Here is a 20,031-nt window from a genome sequence, read left to right on the forward strand (position 1 = left end):
TAGATAAAAACTGAACTTCACCTATATGAATTTAAAGATGGTGCCGTCTTAAAGTGGGAGTTGGAGTGTCTCTCATGAAAAATTCATGAAAACAGGAAAAGCACATGGCCATAAATAGTGCTAGGCGAGATATGTAGGCGAAGAACCTTTAAAGAGTGTGTGTATAGTAACGCCGGTCTGATCACATGGGATAACGATTCAAAGCATAGCTACCTAACGTTCCGATTAGACTTTGCGTTATCTTTACTAAGGTTAAGTTCAAATCGAAAGATACCTAAATGTATTAACACTTTTTTTCTTTCTATATTCTGAAATTGGATTTGACATTATTAGAACAAGTGGGGGATTGTTGTAAATTATTAATAATAATTAATAATATAACAGTTGTTCCAAAATGACAAGAGAAGTGGATTTGAAAAATGGCAACACTTCATGAAGTGTTGTAGAATGAAACCATGCAACTCTTGAAATGTGTTATTGTAGGCCAATCATTGTGATTAAAAGAGATTGTTTCACCAAGGGTCGCTACTTTATGAAACAATACCAATATGGCCTATAAATAATTTATTATAAATTCATAAAATAACAACACAAAAAAATGCAAATTCTTTAGAATAATTCCAGAGCACTCTTCGCTACATTCGAGTTTTTGCCGGTCTTGCGCAAACTCGATAAGGCTGAATTATCCCGGGTATTCCTGCGTAGAAACTCTAAGACAAATTGGGAGTGCTTGAAATACTATAAGGAAAGTGTTCCGTACACGATTCTAGTCTCAATTCCATTTGATTGAAATTAATTTTCTAACATCTTCGACACTTGTATTATCGGATTTGTATCCTCAACTTTGTATCTCTGGCTTTTGTATCCTTGGAAATTCTTTCTTCTTCTTTCCATTTTGAGGGATGCTATCATTTCAAGAATAATTATACCATAATATAATATCTTGAGTAAGAATGAATGAATCTTTCGTATTTATTTACACTCAAGAGCATACATCAAATCACAAATAAGATCATAATCTTAATTATATTTACACAAAAAATTGTTATCTTTAAAACATAAAAAAAACTCAACGATCTCTTCCTTTTTTTTATGATTACAAACATCTTGTAATTAAGATTTTAATTTTGGGGACAACTTCTCTACCCATCACAAAAAGTTGGTTAGTGTACCTTCCACCAATCACATTACATCAAGGTTGTCAGAATCAAATTTTTACCTTGACTCGTTTTACCTAGGTAAAATCGAAATGTAAAATCATAGAGTTTACCTCATATTAAAATTATATTAAATTTATATATACGACATATGTATACTTATATAATATTATAAATGCATTAATTATTTAAAGTTTTAACTTAATTATAAAGTAAAAATATACTATATAATCATAATCTTCACAAATTTGTATCAAACTACATAAATTGTCCACCAAATCATAAAATGTAACATCTAAAATATTATAAAAAAAATAATAGTTTCATAAGTTTTTCGAGTTCAAAAAAAAAAAACAAATCTTTTCATCTTCATCTTCATCTTCAACTTAAACAAAAGTTCAATGCTTCTACAACATCATCTTCATTAGAACATTCATATTCGACTTGATTAAATCCATCTCCAAATATTAAAGATTCTTTAATATTATAACCAGGATATGAATGTGAATAAAATTAAAAATTCATAGAGAAAATTTTATGGGCCAAAATATAAAATTTGGTTTATAAATTTTGACTAAAAAAAAGTAAAATCAGGTCAAAGAGTAAAATCCAACGATTTTACATGATTTTACTGACTTCAGGACGATTTAAATCACGTAAAATCATTATGGAATACGATTTTACATAAAAAGGTTTTTACCTGTGATTTAACACGAAATGCTGACCTAGAAACGTGAAATCTATAGAGTTTAGGTTTTAAATCGAGATTTTAACAACCTTGCATTACATCATTTAATTTTATCTTATTTAATTAATTATTAAATAGTATACTTTTTGGTTGTTTCCAAGATATTTTACATAGAATGTAACTTTACCCAACTTTTTGAGTTGGGTAGATAAGAACTCACCTTTAATTTTTTAGTTTGGAGAAATGTCTAGCTCCTCTTAAATTGTACATCAATGGAAAGATTATACTGTCTCAATATAAAATGAATAAAAATCGATAATATGTATGTATTTTAATCTTAAAATGTTTCTCCCTTACTCATTCCTCCATTTTGTCATCATTAAAAAAAAGGGAAAAACATGCATCATGGAAAAAGAGAGAAGTTATAATATGAGATAAATGCACATAAACAAACAAATAGAAATAGGGGTTAAATATGTTTTTAGTCCTTATAAATACGCGACCCTTCAATTTTAGTCCTTCTAAAATTTTCCTTCAAACAATAGTCCTCTTAAAGTTTTCCGTCTTTAAAATTGGTCTCTCCCGTTAATTTCTACTAACAGGAGAGACCAATTTTATGGACGGAAAAGTTTACAAGGACCATTGTTTGAAGGAAAATTTTAGAAGGACTAAAATTGAAGGGTCGCATATTTAACCGTAGAAATAACATGTACCTCTTTTAGTGATGTTTCTTACTTTTAGTCTCAATGATGAAAAGATCTTCAAGTTGTATTTTATTCTAGGTTAAATATGTTTGTGGTCCTCCTAAATATCTCAAATTTCATTTTTAGTCCCTCAAAATATATCCTTCAAAGAATGGTCTTCCTAAAATTTTTCATCCATACTTTTGGTCTCTCCTTCAACTTAGCAACGATTTTTACAACTTAGGGACATAAATAGCGACAATTTATTACTTAGCAACTGAGTTAGTGTCAATTTTAGCGACGAGGAAAATTTTAAGATGTCCATACTTTGAAGACAGTATTTTGAGGGACTAAAAACGAAATTTGAGATATTTAGGAGTACCACAAACATATTTAACCTTTTTAGTTTTAGTCTCGTCCCATGATCATTTATCGATTTTAACTTAACCGAGAGATAATGATCGTGTTGCTTGGATCTTCTTTAAAGGATTGTCATGTTTTGACTTCATCAGACATATATCCAATAATTTGATTTTGACGATAATATTTTACTATTTTCTAACTCTTTAGAAGATCTTAAGAGGATGGAGTTTATTTATCCTCACTATTTTGGTTGATATCAAAATTGGGGTGTTGTTCATCTTCGTCATCATCTTCCTTCTTATACTGTCAAAATTTTTACATTCATCAGAAATATAACACATATTTTTTTATACAATTTGTATTTTGAGATTGTATACCCTATATTTTTTTGGAGGATGTAGAATATCCTTAAAATATGCCTTTGATTGATTTTTAGACAAAATTCAACAAATTTTCTTTTATCATTTAAATATAACAATTACACAAAAAAAAAATGAAAGTATGATATGTTTGATTTTTTATTTTTCTCAAAGCTTACATAAAATTTTATTTAAGATATCTCTAACTGAAACACGATTCAAAACATAACAAACAATGTTAATGGCTTCGACCCAAAATTTAGTTATTTCTTGCAGAGTTTTATTTTTTCTCTCAACAAAATTCTATTTTGTTTGAAAGTTCTTGAAAAAAAGAACATTTTCTCCAAAAATTTATAATAATACTTTGACTCATTATGGTCAGGATTACCACAATGGGAACATCTTTTTTGAAAATTTTAACTTTTTTTATGATAGCAATATGATACGACATGTCCAATTTTTTTACAGTAAGAGCATATTATTTTGAAACTTTTGATTATCCTTTTTTGGTACAAATTTTTTTCATAGAGCTTTTGTTTTTGTGAGGTTCTAAATTCCATCTCAACTTTGACAAATATTCTAACTTGAGATCTCATAATTTTTTTAAATGTATCATAAGATTTTACAAAGCTAGTAAGATAATTTGTTAGGTCCTCAACTTTTGTTTTCAAATAATTTTGCTCTTTTTGAGTTTCACAAGAATTTCGAGGATGAACCTCACTTCTTATATCATTGAGGATCTTATGTTGCTCAGACTTTTTACAATGAATCAATTATATATTTTGAATAATTCTGAGATACTCCATTCTTAATTTGCAACTGTTATTTATTCATCTCCTCCATCTGTTTCCTCATAGATTGGATAGAATGCGTGATTAATAACAACTTAATTGGAGGGAAATATCCTAACCTTCATTGAGGTCGCGCCATTCGACTAGGCTTGCTTACTTACCTCGGATCCTGATGTTAAATACAGATTAATAGGTGACACAACAACCACTATGTTATCTGCATACATATATGCACTGGGGTGTAAACTTGCCATCATTGTAGTTGGCATTACATAAGGTTATTCTTTACCACCAGTGGGTAATGTAAAATTCAAGGGAAAAAGAGGCTTTTGGTCTCCTATATTTTATGTAGCCCTAGGGGTATTCAGAACACTAGACACTTCTGGTGGCATAACTTCTATCTGTGGTGGAATATTTGAAGTCGGTACTTGGCTTATGACACTAGGATTTTTCCAACAAAAGTTGAAGTTCCTGCATTGTCAGTCGTAGATGCAACTGGTTGTTCTTCTATGTTTGGAGCTTTGATTTAGGGAAGGGGAAATTTTCTAGACGAAAGATGATATATTTCCGGAAGAGTTTTATCACTTTTTAGATGCATAAACGCTTGACAAATGAAGACATTTTACAAATGATTTTTTTTTGACAAAAAGACAACACTTTTCTGCAAAAAAAAAAAAAAGAAATTTTTCTATAAAAAAAAGGGACTCATCGGGCATGCTAATTTTTTTTATTGATGTTTTTAGTAAACAATCACGAGTCTAATTTACTTAAGAGATTAACTCGAAAAATCTCAAGGACGAGTTTAATTTATTTAAGAGATTACTACTACTGCTGCTACTGCTACTACTACTACTACTGCTACTACTACTACCACTGCTACTACTACTACTTTAACGATAACCTTTAACAATCGTCGTTTCTTCCATAGACACGTATCTCTTTATGTGTGCTTCAGTATGTCTTCACTAGTTAAAAACCACTGCAACTAGTCGTTATGTTGGTAACTGCCTTTGAACTTCTTAATTTCCTTTAAGAATCTCTTATTAACTTATCTAGCATTGTCGAGACATCCTCTTCTTAACTGGTTTTTAGACTGAAAATATGTTAAGTCCTAGACATATAGTGAATGTGTCGAACCTAACCATTTCTCAAAACCCCTTTTCAAGATTTTGATCATGTTTTGAAGAGAGAGTTATCCTAATTTTATGGATATGCTCCTTATACTCATCCAACCCTAAACTAACATGTTAGTCGAACCCTTCGATCGACGTGACTAGTGTGTCCAAGGCTTAATATCTTAATACTTAGTCATTTTTCTCCACATTGTTATCATCCTCTTGTCGAATCCATTAGTTAGAATTTTTAGGCTACCATATACCTCCCAAAAGTGGCACTTTCGATCATGTATAAATTGGAAGAAATGTGACATTTTTAGTAATTTCTCGATACTATTCAAGATAGATTGTACACATCATATTCACTATGATTATTTTTCACTAAACTGTCACGTCAAGGACGTGCGTGCAAATTCTCATCATTACTTTGAATTCATAAGACATTAATGGGCCACAAAATTAAATTAATGTGCCAATTTATTTATAACTAAGATTAGTATTTTGAATTAAGGCAATAAACAAAATGCCAATTTGATGTGTTAACATGTGAACCATGTCATGGTTACTCTTATCCATCTGTTGCCTCACAGATTGGAGAGAACTCGTGGTTAATGACAACATAACTTAAGGGAAATATCCTAACCCTTCTTGACGTCAGGCTATTCGACCAGAGTTTCTTACAAAGGATCTTGATGCTAAACACATATTAATAGGTGAGACAATAACCATTATATTATCTGCACACGTTGATGCATTGATGTGTAAGCCTGTCATTATTGGAGTTCGCATTGCCATAAGGTTGTTCTTTACCGCCGGGGGGTAATGCAAAATTCAAGGGAAATGAGGCCTTTGGTCTCCTATATTCTATGTAATCTTAGGGGTAATAGGAACATTAGACACTTGTGGTGGATTAACTGCCATCTCTGGTGGTATAGTTGAAGCCGAAACTTGGCTTATGACAGTAGGATTTACTTCAACAGAAGTTCAAGTTCCTGCATTGCTAGCCGTTGATGCGACTGACTGTTCTTTTGTGTTTGGAGCATTGTTTTGGGAGGGATAAAGTTTCTGGACGGAGGAAGAGACATTTTTGGAAGAGTTTTACCACTCCTCGGACGCATAAACGTTTGACAACTAAAGACATTTCATGAATGGAAAAATTCGACAAAAAGACACTACACTTTTCTACAAAGAATCAAAACTTTTATACATAAAAAGGTCCTACTGGACATGGAAATTTGCTTACTTGATTTTTTAGTATATAATCACAAGTTTAGTTTACTTAAAAGATTAACTCGAAAAATTTCAATGACAATTTATGCAGAAAAAGATACAATAAAAAGTGTTTTGAATTGAATTTAAATGCTTGTATAAAGACAAAATGGAAATAAACTTTAACTATAATAAATGTTGGATAAAGATATTAAACAAAAGTAAAGTAAGCGACATTAAAGTAAGATGTTTCAATTAACAAAACATGGAAACATTAAAAGACAAGGACGCATACACATGCATTTCTCATAACAATTTCGCTCCATAACTTGGATATTTCAGTTCTATAGATAATAAATAAGATTTTACGACCATGCTTACATGCATGAGCCTCCACTATATACTACTTTAATGATAACAATTTATAACATTCATTTCTTCAATGATAGACACATATTTCTTTCCGTGTGCTTTAGACTTCTGGTTTGCTTCCATGTGTCTTCATTGGTTGAAAACCAATGTAACTATTCGTCACATTGGTAATTGCCTTTGAACTTCCTAATTGCCTTTAAGAATCTCTGATTAACTTCTCTAACATTGCCGAGACATCCTCTTCTCAACTAACTTTTAGACTGAAAATATGTTAAGTCCTAAACATCAGATGAATGTGTCGAACCTAACCATTTGTTTAAACTCCTTTTCGAGATTTTGAACATACTTTGAAGAGATTGATATTAATCTTGTGGGTCTGTTCCTAAGACTCATCCAAACCCAAACTCACACATTAGTCGAATCCTTCGGTCGACGTGACTAGTGTATTGAAGGCTTAATCTCTTCATACTCAGTTATTTTTCAATACATTGTTATCGTCCTTCTGTCGAATCCTTTAGCTAAATTTTTCAGGCTAACAATATCATTAATGTTATTAAGTAATTGAGCAGTCTTTAGGATTGTGTAATGGAACTCGATTGATAATCACCAAGATGAGAAATATGTTGTTAAAGGAAATATTATATTAGGAAGTAATATCAAAGATAAGGTCTTTATACCTCGATTGTCCTTGACACCATCAATGTGTTTTTTTTTTCAATTTTCAGCGAAGACAGTTTTCGTTGGTATTTTCTTTTGCAATGACAATTAACAAAAATTAATGTCAATCACTTAAGAATGTTGCAGTTTATATTCTTTTGTCATTTTTTCATACATCCAATTATATGTGGTAATTTTAAGAATCATTCAGAAAGATTGAAGTTACTAGTAGCTAATAAAGATAATCAATGTTTTTTTTCTCTTTATTGTGAGTACCTCCACGTGGTGCCAGATTATTAGCTGCCTTTTGTTTTATCTTTTGTTTCTTCTGATTCTCCCGATAGTGTCTCCTGCCCCCACTACCATAAATAGCCACCATTTTCTCCTTATTAATGCTATTGTTTAGTTTCCCAGTCATCTCAAGCCACGCCACCGCCTCATTTGAATTATCTCCATTTTGAGCCTTAGTGTCCTCACCATTCTCCCTCTCATCTACGATCCCCTGCTCATTAATGTTGTTCATTATGTCATTATTCTTTCCAATATCATCTAAGGTAACAATATTGGAACTTTCCCCATTTACAAGAATTTTCCTTTTGTTTGTAATAGATGCATCATTGATGCCAATAATTTCCTATTCAGCACCTTCAAGTGCAATGAATCTCAATCCACTTTTCACGTTTTCTTGCATTAAATTCCACTGGAGCAGTGTTCCTCCGACCACCAGCTGCTTTCCTTCCTCTGTTTTGCTTCTGTACCACCTTCCATGAGCCATCTCCTTCTACTAAATTATTAAGTACGACTCCATCCACCCCATTCTTAATCATCATCAACCTCCCCTGATCATAATTCTCTTCAACCTCCTTTATGTTGCTATTATTCATCAATATACATCCTTCTTTATAGTGGCCATATCTGCCACATACCAGACAAAGAAGGTCCAGTGCTTCATACTCAATTTTGTAGTTGCTTCTCCCTATCTGAAACATCCCTATAAAGGGTTTAGACAAGTTTACCGCAACGCATATACGCACATACTTCCCCCCTCTCTTGTTTTGTAGTTGTTTTATCAACCTTAATCATACGTCAGATCCTATTTCTAAAGCATATCAACGCTTTGGGATTATAGTATTCATCAGAAGTCCCGCAATGCGCACCCAAAACATCAACTTCATCAATCATTTCACTCTCTGGTTGAAAGTAGGGTTTCCAGTCTTTCACCGTAAGATAATGGTCATAAATGAACCAAGGTCCATTAGCCATTGCTGCCTTCTTATCATCTTCATGAGAGAAGGCTACAAGATAATACTCATTGCTCAGATCAATTATGCTAATGACTCCTTTATGCACTCACATTTGGTTGAGTCTATTCTCCAACACCTTGTAACCTATTCTTCTCCCGAGAAGCTTCACGATCAACCTCTTCTCCAAGGCCTTTGCATCTTTTGCTCCTCATCAGCAGAAAAAATAAATCTAGGGCACTCAGAAAGATTGAAATAATTGGTAACTAATAAAGAAAAAGGTTAAATATTCAAACCCCCATGTAATGTTAGCGAGTTTTAGTTTTAGCCCTTGTAAAATTTTTTTTATTGATCCCCCCTGATTTTATTTAGATTTCATCAACAACCCTTAATTGCCTAGTGGCATGAAAGATTCTATGTTTTTTTTCCAATATTTACCACGTATTAAAAGTCATTTTTACACATAGCATTTTGATTAAATTTTATGGCCACTGGATATATAGTTTTCAAAAAGCTCCTTGAAATTCTTAGGGTTCATCAGCATTTGGAGTTTCTTCATCTGGGCATTGCAAAGACGAAGGCGTAGGCTGCGAAGACGAAGAAGGTTCATCCGAAGACGAAGCAAAGGAGCATCGAAGCCCTAGAAGACGAAGTATAGGTTGCGAATACAGTTGATAATGTCTCAGGTAAGTTTTTCGTATACTCCTTCCAAGTTTTTCTAAAAAATTATCATCTTTTCTTATATGAATAAATCCATCTTTATTCTCCAGTACTTTTGTTCAAACCCTAACTCTACCATCCTTATATCCCATCTTACTAATCAATTTCATAAGACCCTCCATTGTAAAACTCACAGCGTGTACCCCAGTTACCTTTGTTTCAACACCCCCTCTGTATACGAGTTCATTTCGATTGTCCCTAACAAATTCACCCCCATGGTGACAAGTGAAGTTAAAATGTTCCGATCCCTATTAAGAAATTGGATGGAATTTCAGATTTCCCCAAAAACCATACCCAGACGAAAAAACTTGGAAGGAGTGTACGAAAAACTTACTTGAGACATTATCAACCGTATTCGCAGCCTTTACTTCGTCTTCTAGGGCTTCGATGCTCCTTTACTTCGTCTTCGCATGAACCTTCTTCGTCTTCGCAATGCCTAGATGAAGAAACTCCAAACACTGATGAACCCTAAGAATTTCAAGGGGCTTTTTGAAAACTATATATCCAATGACCATAAAATTTAATCAAAATGCCATGTGTAAAAATAACGTTTAATACGTTGCAAATATTGAAAAAAAATAGAATCTTTCATGCCACTAGGCAATTGGGGGGTTTGTTGATGGAATCTAAATAAGATCAGGAGATCGATAATTTTTTTTTGCAGGAACTAAAACTAAAACTCGCTAACATTAAAGGGAGTTTGAATATTTAACCCTAAAGAAAATCAATGTAATAATTAGATGTCAAATATTATATACAGATAAATTCTTCTAAATTTGTGACATAAATAATGTTAATGCTCAATATCTTGATAATATATATATATATATATATATATATATATATATATATATATATATATATATATATATATATATATATATATATATATTCTTTATTTTATTTTTTATATTAAGTTTATGTAACTTTTTCTACTTTTATTAATCTTATCTTAATCAAATTCACTTGCACCAATAAGATAAATCAAGATAATCAATCTATCTACTCTAGTCAGTTAAAACAAAAACATTTTTTAAAACCCTATTATTTTTTCAATAACTCTCAATTTGCTACACTATATTCCTTCTCCGGCGGCAACTATCGACGGCGGAGAAAATGGAGCCATCAACAGAAGCAAACCAAGAGCAAAAGGAAGAGCAGGTGATTACTCCATGGGAGGTATCTGGCAAAGAAGGAGGCAAAATCGATTACGACAAACTGATCGACCGTTTTGGATGTCAAAGGATCGATCAATCTCTCATTCAACGCGTCGAACAACTCACTTCTCTCCCCGCCCATGTCTTCCTCCGCCGCGGCGTTTTCTTCGCTCATCGGTTTCGTCTACTCTCGCCATTTCACTTCATAACTGTTAAATCTGCAATTTAACTGATAATGTGTTTTTTTATCTGTTTTGTTTTTGATTTGCATCTGACAGTGATTTTGCTGAGATTTTGAATGCATACGAAAAAGGAGATAAATTTTACCTATATACAGGACGTGGACCTTCTTCAGAAGCTTTGCATTTGGGTCATTTGATTCCATTCATGTTCACCAAGTGAGTACATTTTGTTTTTGAAAATTGCTGGAATTTCTATGGATGTTTGTTGAGTTGTTGATGTGGTGGAAAATGCTGTCTAGGTATTTGCAAGATGCTTTTAAGGTTCCTCTTGTTATACAGCTCACTGATGATGAGAAGTTCTTGTGGAAAAATCTGACTGTTGATGAGTGTCGAAGACTTGCCCGCGAGAATGCAAAGGACATCATTGCTTGCGGTTTTGACATATCAAAGACATTTATCTTCTCTGATTTTGATTTTGTTGGCGGGTGAGTTAGTTATATACTATAAATGCATGCTTTTCAAATATGTTTTCCTATTTTGTAAAAAGTTGAATGGTTTGTAATTGCAGGAATTTTATTAGAACATGTATCTATACATTGGCAGAAAACAGAATTTTACCTGAAAACTTAAGAATATGGTGTTAAAATGAAATTATGCATTAGGAAATAAAAATGGTTTCATGCTTTCTAGTTTCTACATCTTCGTATCAGTTGATCTATCTTCTAAAGATTCGATGAAGTTTTACTAATGTTGTCATGAACTTGTCTTTTTCTGTGCTTAACACGACTTTGGCAATTGGTTTCAGTTCATTATTTCTTTGATTAACATTTGATGGCATTTAGGAATGAAAACTTAAACCTTGAGCCAATGCAAAGTTTTCCTTTTTCATTGGAAATTGTTGTGGTTAAGTACAGACAATACTTAGTCATTAAAATAGTCATTCCATTTGGTTTTAGATGAACCTCAAGGATGATTTTCTCTTGCTCAGCTTAGCAAATAGTGTTCCAATTTATCCCAAACTTTTAACAGATTTTTTTTACAAGGTGAGGCTATGGTCTTTCCCATTTAAACATCCAATTACCTTAAATACGTGGGCATTATTAATTTTCTTGGTCCCATATTTAGAAATCACGGTTGGTTGTTTAAAATTTAAGTTGATTTGGGGTTTATATTATGCACATCATGATAGGGGAAAAACTTCCGAGTGAATTTTAAATTCAGTTGTCTGTTATGTTCTTAAATGAAATGTTGTTGGATAGGTTTCACAATCTGATGTCCTTTCAAATTTGATCACATATTTGTAACTCTTGTCATACGAGAATGCTAAAGTTCTACTGATAAGAAAAAAAAAGAGAGAACTCTGATTGTTTTTGATGAAAATGATAAATGATTTTCATTGAATGATTTTAATTATTACGCTGGTAATAATAGATTCAGTCTGGCTTAATTGAATTTGTATATGCAGTTGCAGCTACCTAACATTAAACTAACTATTATAAATGTCAGGTACATAAAAACAATCACATTGATTTGATCACTAATCACTATATACTGACTGAGAAGAAATTCCCTTTCCAGTGCCTTCTACAGGAACATGGTAGAGGTTGCAAAACGTGTGACTTATAACCAGGCTGTTGGCATTTTTGGGTTCACTGGGGAAGATCATATTGGAAAAGTTAGTTTTCCACCTGTGCAGGTAAGGTCCATCCCTCCACTATGTAAATTGTGCCTATCATTGAATATTTCTCGTTACTTATTTTAATAAATGGGTTTTTTTATTGCTGGCAGATTGGACTGTGAGTGTTGGCTTCCCATGTCAATTTCTCTTCATTTTTGCTAATACATAATAATGTTTTGTTCTAAAATGTTTATCTGGTTGTTTGTATTATTGTTTATATAAATTTTGGAGTTGTTATAGGCAAGTCGTGACCAAATAATGTTTTTGGTCACGACTTGCCAATAACAACTGCAGAGTTTATCAGAAGAATAATACAAACAACTAGATGAAAGTGTTGTCTAAGAAGAACTTGTAGCTCAATGTAACATTTTAGAACAAAACATTATTATGTATTAGCAAAAGTGAAGAGAAATCGACATGGGAAGCCAACACTCACAGTCCAATCTCATTTTTTTTTACCAACTGATCATTTTTTCCCACCAATATCTGATGCTTCTATTTCCATTATCATCATTGTCTTTAAAATACATGTAGATAATTAAAAATATGTTTTATGTGTTAGTGTGTGTCCGGACAAAGTCTTAATTGGGTAATGATTCATGAACTGATGGACATGAGTGCAAGACTTTAATAAGTCCATACAAAATGTGAAGTTACTATTCAAATTTCTAGTTGTTTGGTTATTGGCAAGTCAAAGTCAAAACTAAATTAGTCAACTATCCCTATATTTCATGTATAGTACATATCACATGGAAATGATTGTATGTGCTACTTTGTTTATACAGGCAGTTCCATCATTTCCTAGTTCATTTCCTCACCTATTTTCTGGAAAAGATCATCTCCGTTGTTTAATTCCTTGTGCTATAGACCAGGTTTGTTGATCTCCGATGCTTTTGTGTGAATAAATTTAAGTTGATTTTATTTTAAGACTAAATAGTGTGATCATGGTGATTCCTGGTTTCTATGTTTCTGCAAAATTCTTGCTTTGCTTTTTAGATCTTTTTTGTTCAAATACATTTTATACATGTAGATTTTGAAAGGAAAATGAAGGTCTTAAAAAGATATGTTTCAATTTAACAATGACATTTTCCTCTCTTAAGGTGTTTAATAACTTACTATTTGTTAGCTAAGGATGAGATCAATACATTTGGGTGTTACTGAAGCTTTCACTCTGAGGTTGAGTGAAAAATATAATAGTTCTTGAATAGTTACCAAATTTCGATATTCAAAATTGTCCTTATCAGTGGATTTTTTGGATCGATTAGTTTAAAATCCATTCATGATGAAAACATCTACAAAATAAGTTTTTGTTGCCCTCTTTTGAGGCTTACATGTTGGGAAGCAAACTGTGTTATACTTCATTTATAAAATCTTAAATCGTTGAATCAGAACACTAATTGTAAAATTATTACAAAATTTTAAAACTCATTTATATGCATATAAATATATGCATATAAAATAGCATTAGTAGGATAAAGAAAACCTTAAATCACTTGAAATAGAATTATGTAAGTTTAAATCCATAAGCATAGCTCACAACATGATTAAAAATCTAAGTCACACTTCAAATACTTATATAAAATTTAAATCAATTCATAAGCATAATCACAAAAATGTTTCATAGATCCTAGATCATACGATTAAATGATTAACAAGTGTGATTCCACACGATTTAAATTCATTCATAAGCATAATCACAAAAATGTTTCAAAGATCCTATATTACACTCTTGATTGCTGATGGCTAGCATAATCGTGGGATTCTACAAGTCAAATCGGAATTTTTACAACCAGATATGAAAAGAACCAAGTAGTTGGTTGGTTAATCTAACTGTCATCTTGTGACACGTCCAGTCATTTCTTTTCAAATAAGTTTAATTATTTAGTTCAGTCATCTCTTTAAAGTGTCATTATTTGAAGGAGCTCCATCCAGGTCATAGGATCATTTACAAGATCAATAAACACTAAAGAGTAGCAGATTATTTTCATGGAGATTGAGCTAAGAACTCAAACAGAGCAGTGATAGGATCAATTTAATATCTAAATAGGGAAATTAACAGAAACAGAATAATATAAGAAAAGACTGACTTTTATTTGAATTTCTCTAGAGTTCAAATGGGATCTAGGGTTACAAACAAAAGTAGTATGCTGTAGAAAATTGGCAGAAAGATAGAAAAAGTAAAAGAGGCTCTTAGAGAGGCCTTGGCTCTCCCAAGTGGGATATCCACTACTAATTTCTGCGTACCCTAACCACCAGCAGCTCCAATCATTTATTCTGATTCCTAGGACCCTTCCTCCACTCACAGGCTGCCAGCTGTGAGCCAGCTGTAATAACCCATGTGCAGCAAAACTAACAATTATCATGTTCTCTCTCCTTCCTTTTTTGTCTTTTCCTTACATAAAAACTGCCATATCTACCAATCAGCTTCCCTCTAATGGGTGAATCATGTAAAAAAAATTAAAGAGGAGATGAAAAGACTCCTAAACTTACTATAATTAAATAAGTTAAAGGTTAACCTTTTTAATTTGTTCCAGCCTTTCATCTTTCATGTATTTTGCTACATTGTCTTCGTTTTTCCTTCATCCGATGGGCAAAAAGACTTCATTTGGAGATATGATAAGGCAGCCTCCTGAACTACCTAGAAATGAAAAGTAAAAGAGGGGAGAAAATATATTTTCTCAAGAGGTTCCCAATGCCCTTTGCAGTTATGATAGAAATAAATCATGTACATTTACTTTAAATATATCATGCACACTCTATACTTCTACGTAACCCGATCTTTTTTATGTTTTTTCTAATACCTGGATGATTGATTGATGTGCATTTTAAATTTTACCTGTTCTTGGTAATAATTTTTCTTTATGACGTTTTCAGGATCCTTATTTTAGAATGACACGAGATGTTGCTCCTAAACTTGGATACAACAAGCCCGCTTTGATTGAATCATCATTCTTCCCCGCATTACAGGTATTATCATGTTATAAATAGTGCTAATTTATGAAACTAGTACAATCTAATACTGTGCATGTTCATGTATATATTTGCCATTGAATTTGCTTGCATATATGCTATTGCTGTGTATCTGCATGCATGTATATATTTTCCTTTGAGTTTTTCTGTGAAATAATCTCTTGTATACAGTATTTTTTGCCGGTTTCCTCAATTCCTTTGTGAAACATAAATGCTTGCAGGGGGAAACAGGAAAAATGTCTGCCAGTGATCCCAACTCTGCAATATATGTTACTGATTCTGCAAAAGAAATAAAGAATAAGGTTTGTTTTTGAAATTATTATTTTTACTGCTTTGATTAGTAATGCATTGCTTACATTTAGACCTTGTAATTCTATTTGTACATTGCGACTCTTATCAGCTTAGCTCTAGAATCTTCATTTATCGCTACAAAAGGGTTTGTTTACTCTTTTCCTTTAAATTCATTCAGACTTGTTACCAATCACTAGATATCACTAGTAAATCTTGATCAACAATGCTGGATGATCATACAGTCTAATAATTTGTGCAATTCTCCCCACGGTTCTTCATGTTATCCTTTTTGTTCCATCCACTTGGTTAAGTTCATCACATATTGTGTATGTGTGACTATTTGCAGGTAAACAGACATGCATTTTCTGGTGGGCAAGATTCGGTAGAGAAACATAGACAGTTAGGGGCAAATATTGAGGTAAAAAGCAACTTTGTATTGCTTTATTTTGATGAATAATATGCAGTTCTCTTGTAACAAATATGTGAACAAGAGTTGATAATGATTACTTAGATATATGTACCAATCTAATAAAATATTATGGCGTTGTTTGATCTATATAGCCGACTCCACTTAGTGGGGTAGAGTGTTATTGTTGTATGCACCACCAATTTGATAAACACTGATAAATCGGCGTTCCTTTTTTTGGCCAGTCAATTCCTTTGTATTTCGTTAGTGCTTCTTGATCTTTATGTCTAATTATATGTAAAACATCTAAACATTCGGAGGATGTCATTTTTCAGGTAGATATACCTGTCAAATACCTTTCTTTTTTCTTGGAAGATGATGCTGAACTCGAACACATAAAGAAGGTCATATTTCTATCTCTTTTCCTAAATTATTTTACATGTAGCTAAATAAGACTTGTTTAATTTTTTCTGAGAATTTTATCATTCTCCTATAGGAATATGGAGCGGGACGCATGCTAACTGGTGAGGTGAAGCAGCGCCTAGTTCAAGTTTTGACTGAACTAGTGGAGAGACATCGGACAGCTCGAGCTAATGTGACCGATGAGGTACACACTAATCTTATTCCTCTCTTTTTAAAATTAAATTCTTGATTTAGTCTTCCAAAATTTAGAGCTTTACCATATTAATATTTTAGAGGGATCATATGTTGACATCCTAATCTTGAGACATTCAAATCAAGAGTTAATTCTTTTTAATAAGTAGGAGTTCCTTTTCATTATCTGAATTACATGCACCAAACTTGCTAGAGTATAAAATCATGCAGCTCTGTTACACAATGGTTCTGTTTAAGTTACGCAGTTCAGAAATAGTTATAACTAACTTAGAAATGGTATTAGCTGACTTGCATGCATTTTGACACTTAAGTCCTAATCAATATTTGTATGTTGATAAATTTTTGTTCATCATATGAAATTATTATCAAAAGTTCAAAACTGTTTTTATGTTGGGCTGTCATTTTCTACATTGGTAAGATTACAGGGTTGAAGTCTTGTATTTTTTCCCCCACTTTTATGATCCAAAACTTACCTAGTCTCCTTTTTTTCATATTTTTTTCAGATGGTTGATGCATTTATGGCTGTGAGGCCACTTCCTTTCATGTTTGACTGAAGAGTTTACCTAAATATTGATTGGTATTCATTTGTTTAAGTACTTAAATATTGGTTGTTTGACTAATTTATTGCCAGGGTAAATTATATTGTGTATGTTGTGTATAATTTAATATTTACAATAGATACATTTTATACTTGATATCCTTTCTCTTCTTTAGCAAAATGCCCTTTGACAAATGCTGTAGATAATTCACAATCTTCCATTGCCTTTGTTTACTTTTGGGCTCCTTTGAGGGATACCTGTCCTTGGAGGATATACGTTGGTCTGGATTTTTAATTGATTAGAATTCATAAAATGGAATCCGTTTTGTAAGTACAAAATGAAAAAAAGAAAGAAATATCAAGCTAACAATAAGTGAGGGCAGTGGTATCTTGAGCAGTAAAGAATAAAGATCCAATATCTAGAGGGTGGTTCCTTCATAGAAGTCTCATCACACCTAGTGCCATAATGTGCTAAATGTTCCATTGAGTACTTGCGAATTAAGTTAATAAGTGTTTATGTATTTTACATATTTTTGTAACTTATCACCGACCAACTCCTTAGATATGAAGTGCATCAGATTCTGGTTAGAGTTTATTTCTATGAAGAGAGAATGACACTGACTGCTGCCTGTTAACACTCTGGGGTCCATTCAAATCGTTCTTCTTTCTTTAACAAAGTATAAAACATTAACTACTTGTAAATCGGCGGGGTAGATATGGTAGTTTTTAATGATACAAATGCCTGTTAACACTCTGGAGTCCATTCAAATTGTGCTTCGTTCTTCAACAATTTGTAAAACGTTAAAACATTGAATCAATCTTGATATGAACCTGTTCAAAGCCGTGATCATCTCGTTTAACTTTATTACCTCTTTCTTTTTCATTGGTGCTTCCATCTTGATGATCACTTCACATTTATTTGGGTTCCTTTTTATGCCTCTCTCCATTAGGTAAAAGCAAAGAATTTTTTGGTTCTAACTCTAAAGGTGCATTTTTATGGATTGAGCTTAATCTTATATTGCTGATCACATTGGAACTCACGAGCCACACACCCTTTGTGTCACTCTTCTTCGCCGAACTTGATGATTGTGTAGTCATGTTAACCTCTAGTGTTTCTCTTATTTCTTCATTAAAATTTTGTTCAATATCCTCTAGTATGTTGCGCTAGTATTCTTCAAGCTAAAGGACATGATGTTGCATCGATAGTTTGCCTGCTCTTTTATAAATGATGTTTTGTCCATGTCTTTTTCGAACATGGGTATCTGGTCATATCCAGAATATACGCCCATGAACAATAACAAGTTATACCCAATTGAATTGTCTACTAGTTTATCAATGTTTGAGAGTGGACAAGAGTTTCTCATACAAGCTCGATCGAGGTTATTGTAGTCAGCGCACATCTGCCACTTCCCTGATGCATGCTTGACTAATACAACATTGGATATTCATAGGTTCTTCAATTGTTTTTGGGGATTGTCATCTTATTCACAGGGCCATAGCAGATATATGGGACGCCATTCAATTGATGACAATCCATACTAGGTTTTATGTCAGGCATCTTGTTTGGAGAAACTGCGAAAAGACATGTATATATTCCGAGACATTCAATAAGCACATTCCTTACAGTGGTTGGCAAATAATCCCTTATACGAATCGATCTTACTGGATTCTCGTCGAGGTGTTTGCTTTCAAATTTATCGTTTGGAACTAGTCTCAAGGATTTCGCCTTGGTCCCCAATGGTGATCTAAGTTCATTGCCTCATAGGATTTCATCTTCTCGTACATCGAGGTCGATTGTGGTGATGGATGATGTATACATCTTCTTACTTTTCTTTTCAGAGATGAAGGACGTCACATGAGGGTTCTTTAGCATGATTTCATGTATTAGACGAGATCCACATTGGTTGTTTTGTATGTTGATCGGTTCACTGAGTTGTGATATTTCATCTTTAGATGGAGAGTATAAGTCACCACATCTAACGATGACGTGAAATATCTCCCTAAGATGCAAGTGTAGACGCTTTTGCAAGAAATTACCAAAAAAATGTGTGTTCACATTCCTTTTTTTCCTCCCCTTTCCAACATTAACTAGTAACTCCACACCTCCTCAAGGGCGAGTGATGGAGCCGTTGAATTCTAGAAAGTTCATGACTTCATATGGCGTGAGGTCCTTATCGTGTAACCTTAGCTTCGTAACGACGTTGGTGAACATGCCATCACAACAACTCCTACTGTCAATAAGGATCTGTGACACCATGTGGTTTGCTATAGTGACAATTTTAACCAACGAAAGCATTGCATTGAGAATCCTACTCACCTTCTCGATGTCTTGGAACCCTAGGGCAAGCTTGTCTTCTCCCATCCTTCTAGTTGCATCCAGTAACTTCGAAGTATTTTGTGTCGAATGTTTATTGTACAATTAACCCTTGTTAGATGATCCATCATCAATTGGAGAGGTATCGAGATAAGATGATGAATTTAAGGTTGGTGAACCTATGCATTACTACGAAAAACACATTTCACAACGGCTGGTAAAGCGATACCATCACGGTCGACCAACCGTTGTGAGGTAGGATATGATTGTAAGTATGATGTTTTTCTTCACAGACGTGTAGACATTGTGATAAACTACGTAGCACACTATCTATCACAACTGTTATAGTAAACAATCATTGTGCAATATATAATTCGTGCGCTACCTACCACAACAATTATTGTAAATAACCGTGGTGAAATACTTTATTTTTTTTATAAAATTATATATATATATATATATATATATATATATATATATATATATATATATTATAAAACTATATATTTTTTACATTAAAATAAA

General features: G+C 32.8%; 1 protein-coding gene across 1 annotated transcript; it reads left to right on the plus strand.

Moving 5' to 3' along the window:
* Positions 1-10,365: 10,365 nt before the first annotated feature.
* LOC131652178 (tryptophan--tRNA ligase, cytoplasmic) lies at positions 10,366-17,349 on the plus strand. The gene is made up of 11 exons (XM_058921967.1): positions 10,366-10,689; positions 10,791-10,910; positions 10,994-11,179; positions 12,273-12,390; positions 13,158-13,244; positions 15,247-15,339; positions 15,564-15,644; positions 15,980-16,051; positions 16,375-16,443; positions 16,536-16,646; positions 17,158-17,349. Exons 1-11 carry the CDS (start codon positions 10,472-10,474, stop codon positions 17,206-17,208), a joined length of 1,206 nt encoding a protein of 401 aa, XP_058777950.1. The 5' UTR covers positions 10,366-10,471; the 3' UTR covers positions 17,209-17,349.
* Positions 17,350-20,031: the final 2,682 nt, after the last annotated feature.

This window comes from Vicia villosa, linkage group LG2, assembly GCF_029867415.1.
Source record: "Vicia villosa cultivar HV-30 ecotype Madison, WI linkage group LG2, Vvil1.0, whole genome shotgun sequence".
Classification (NCBI taxonomy): Eukaryota; Viridiplantae; Streptophyta; class Magnoliopsida; order Fabales; family Fabaceae; genus Vicia; species Vicia villosa.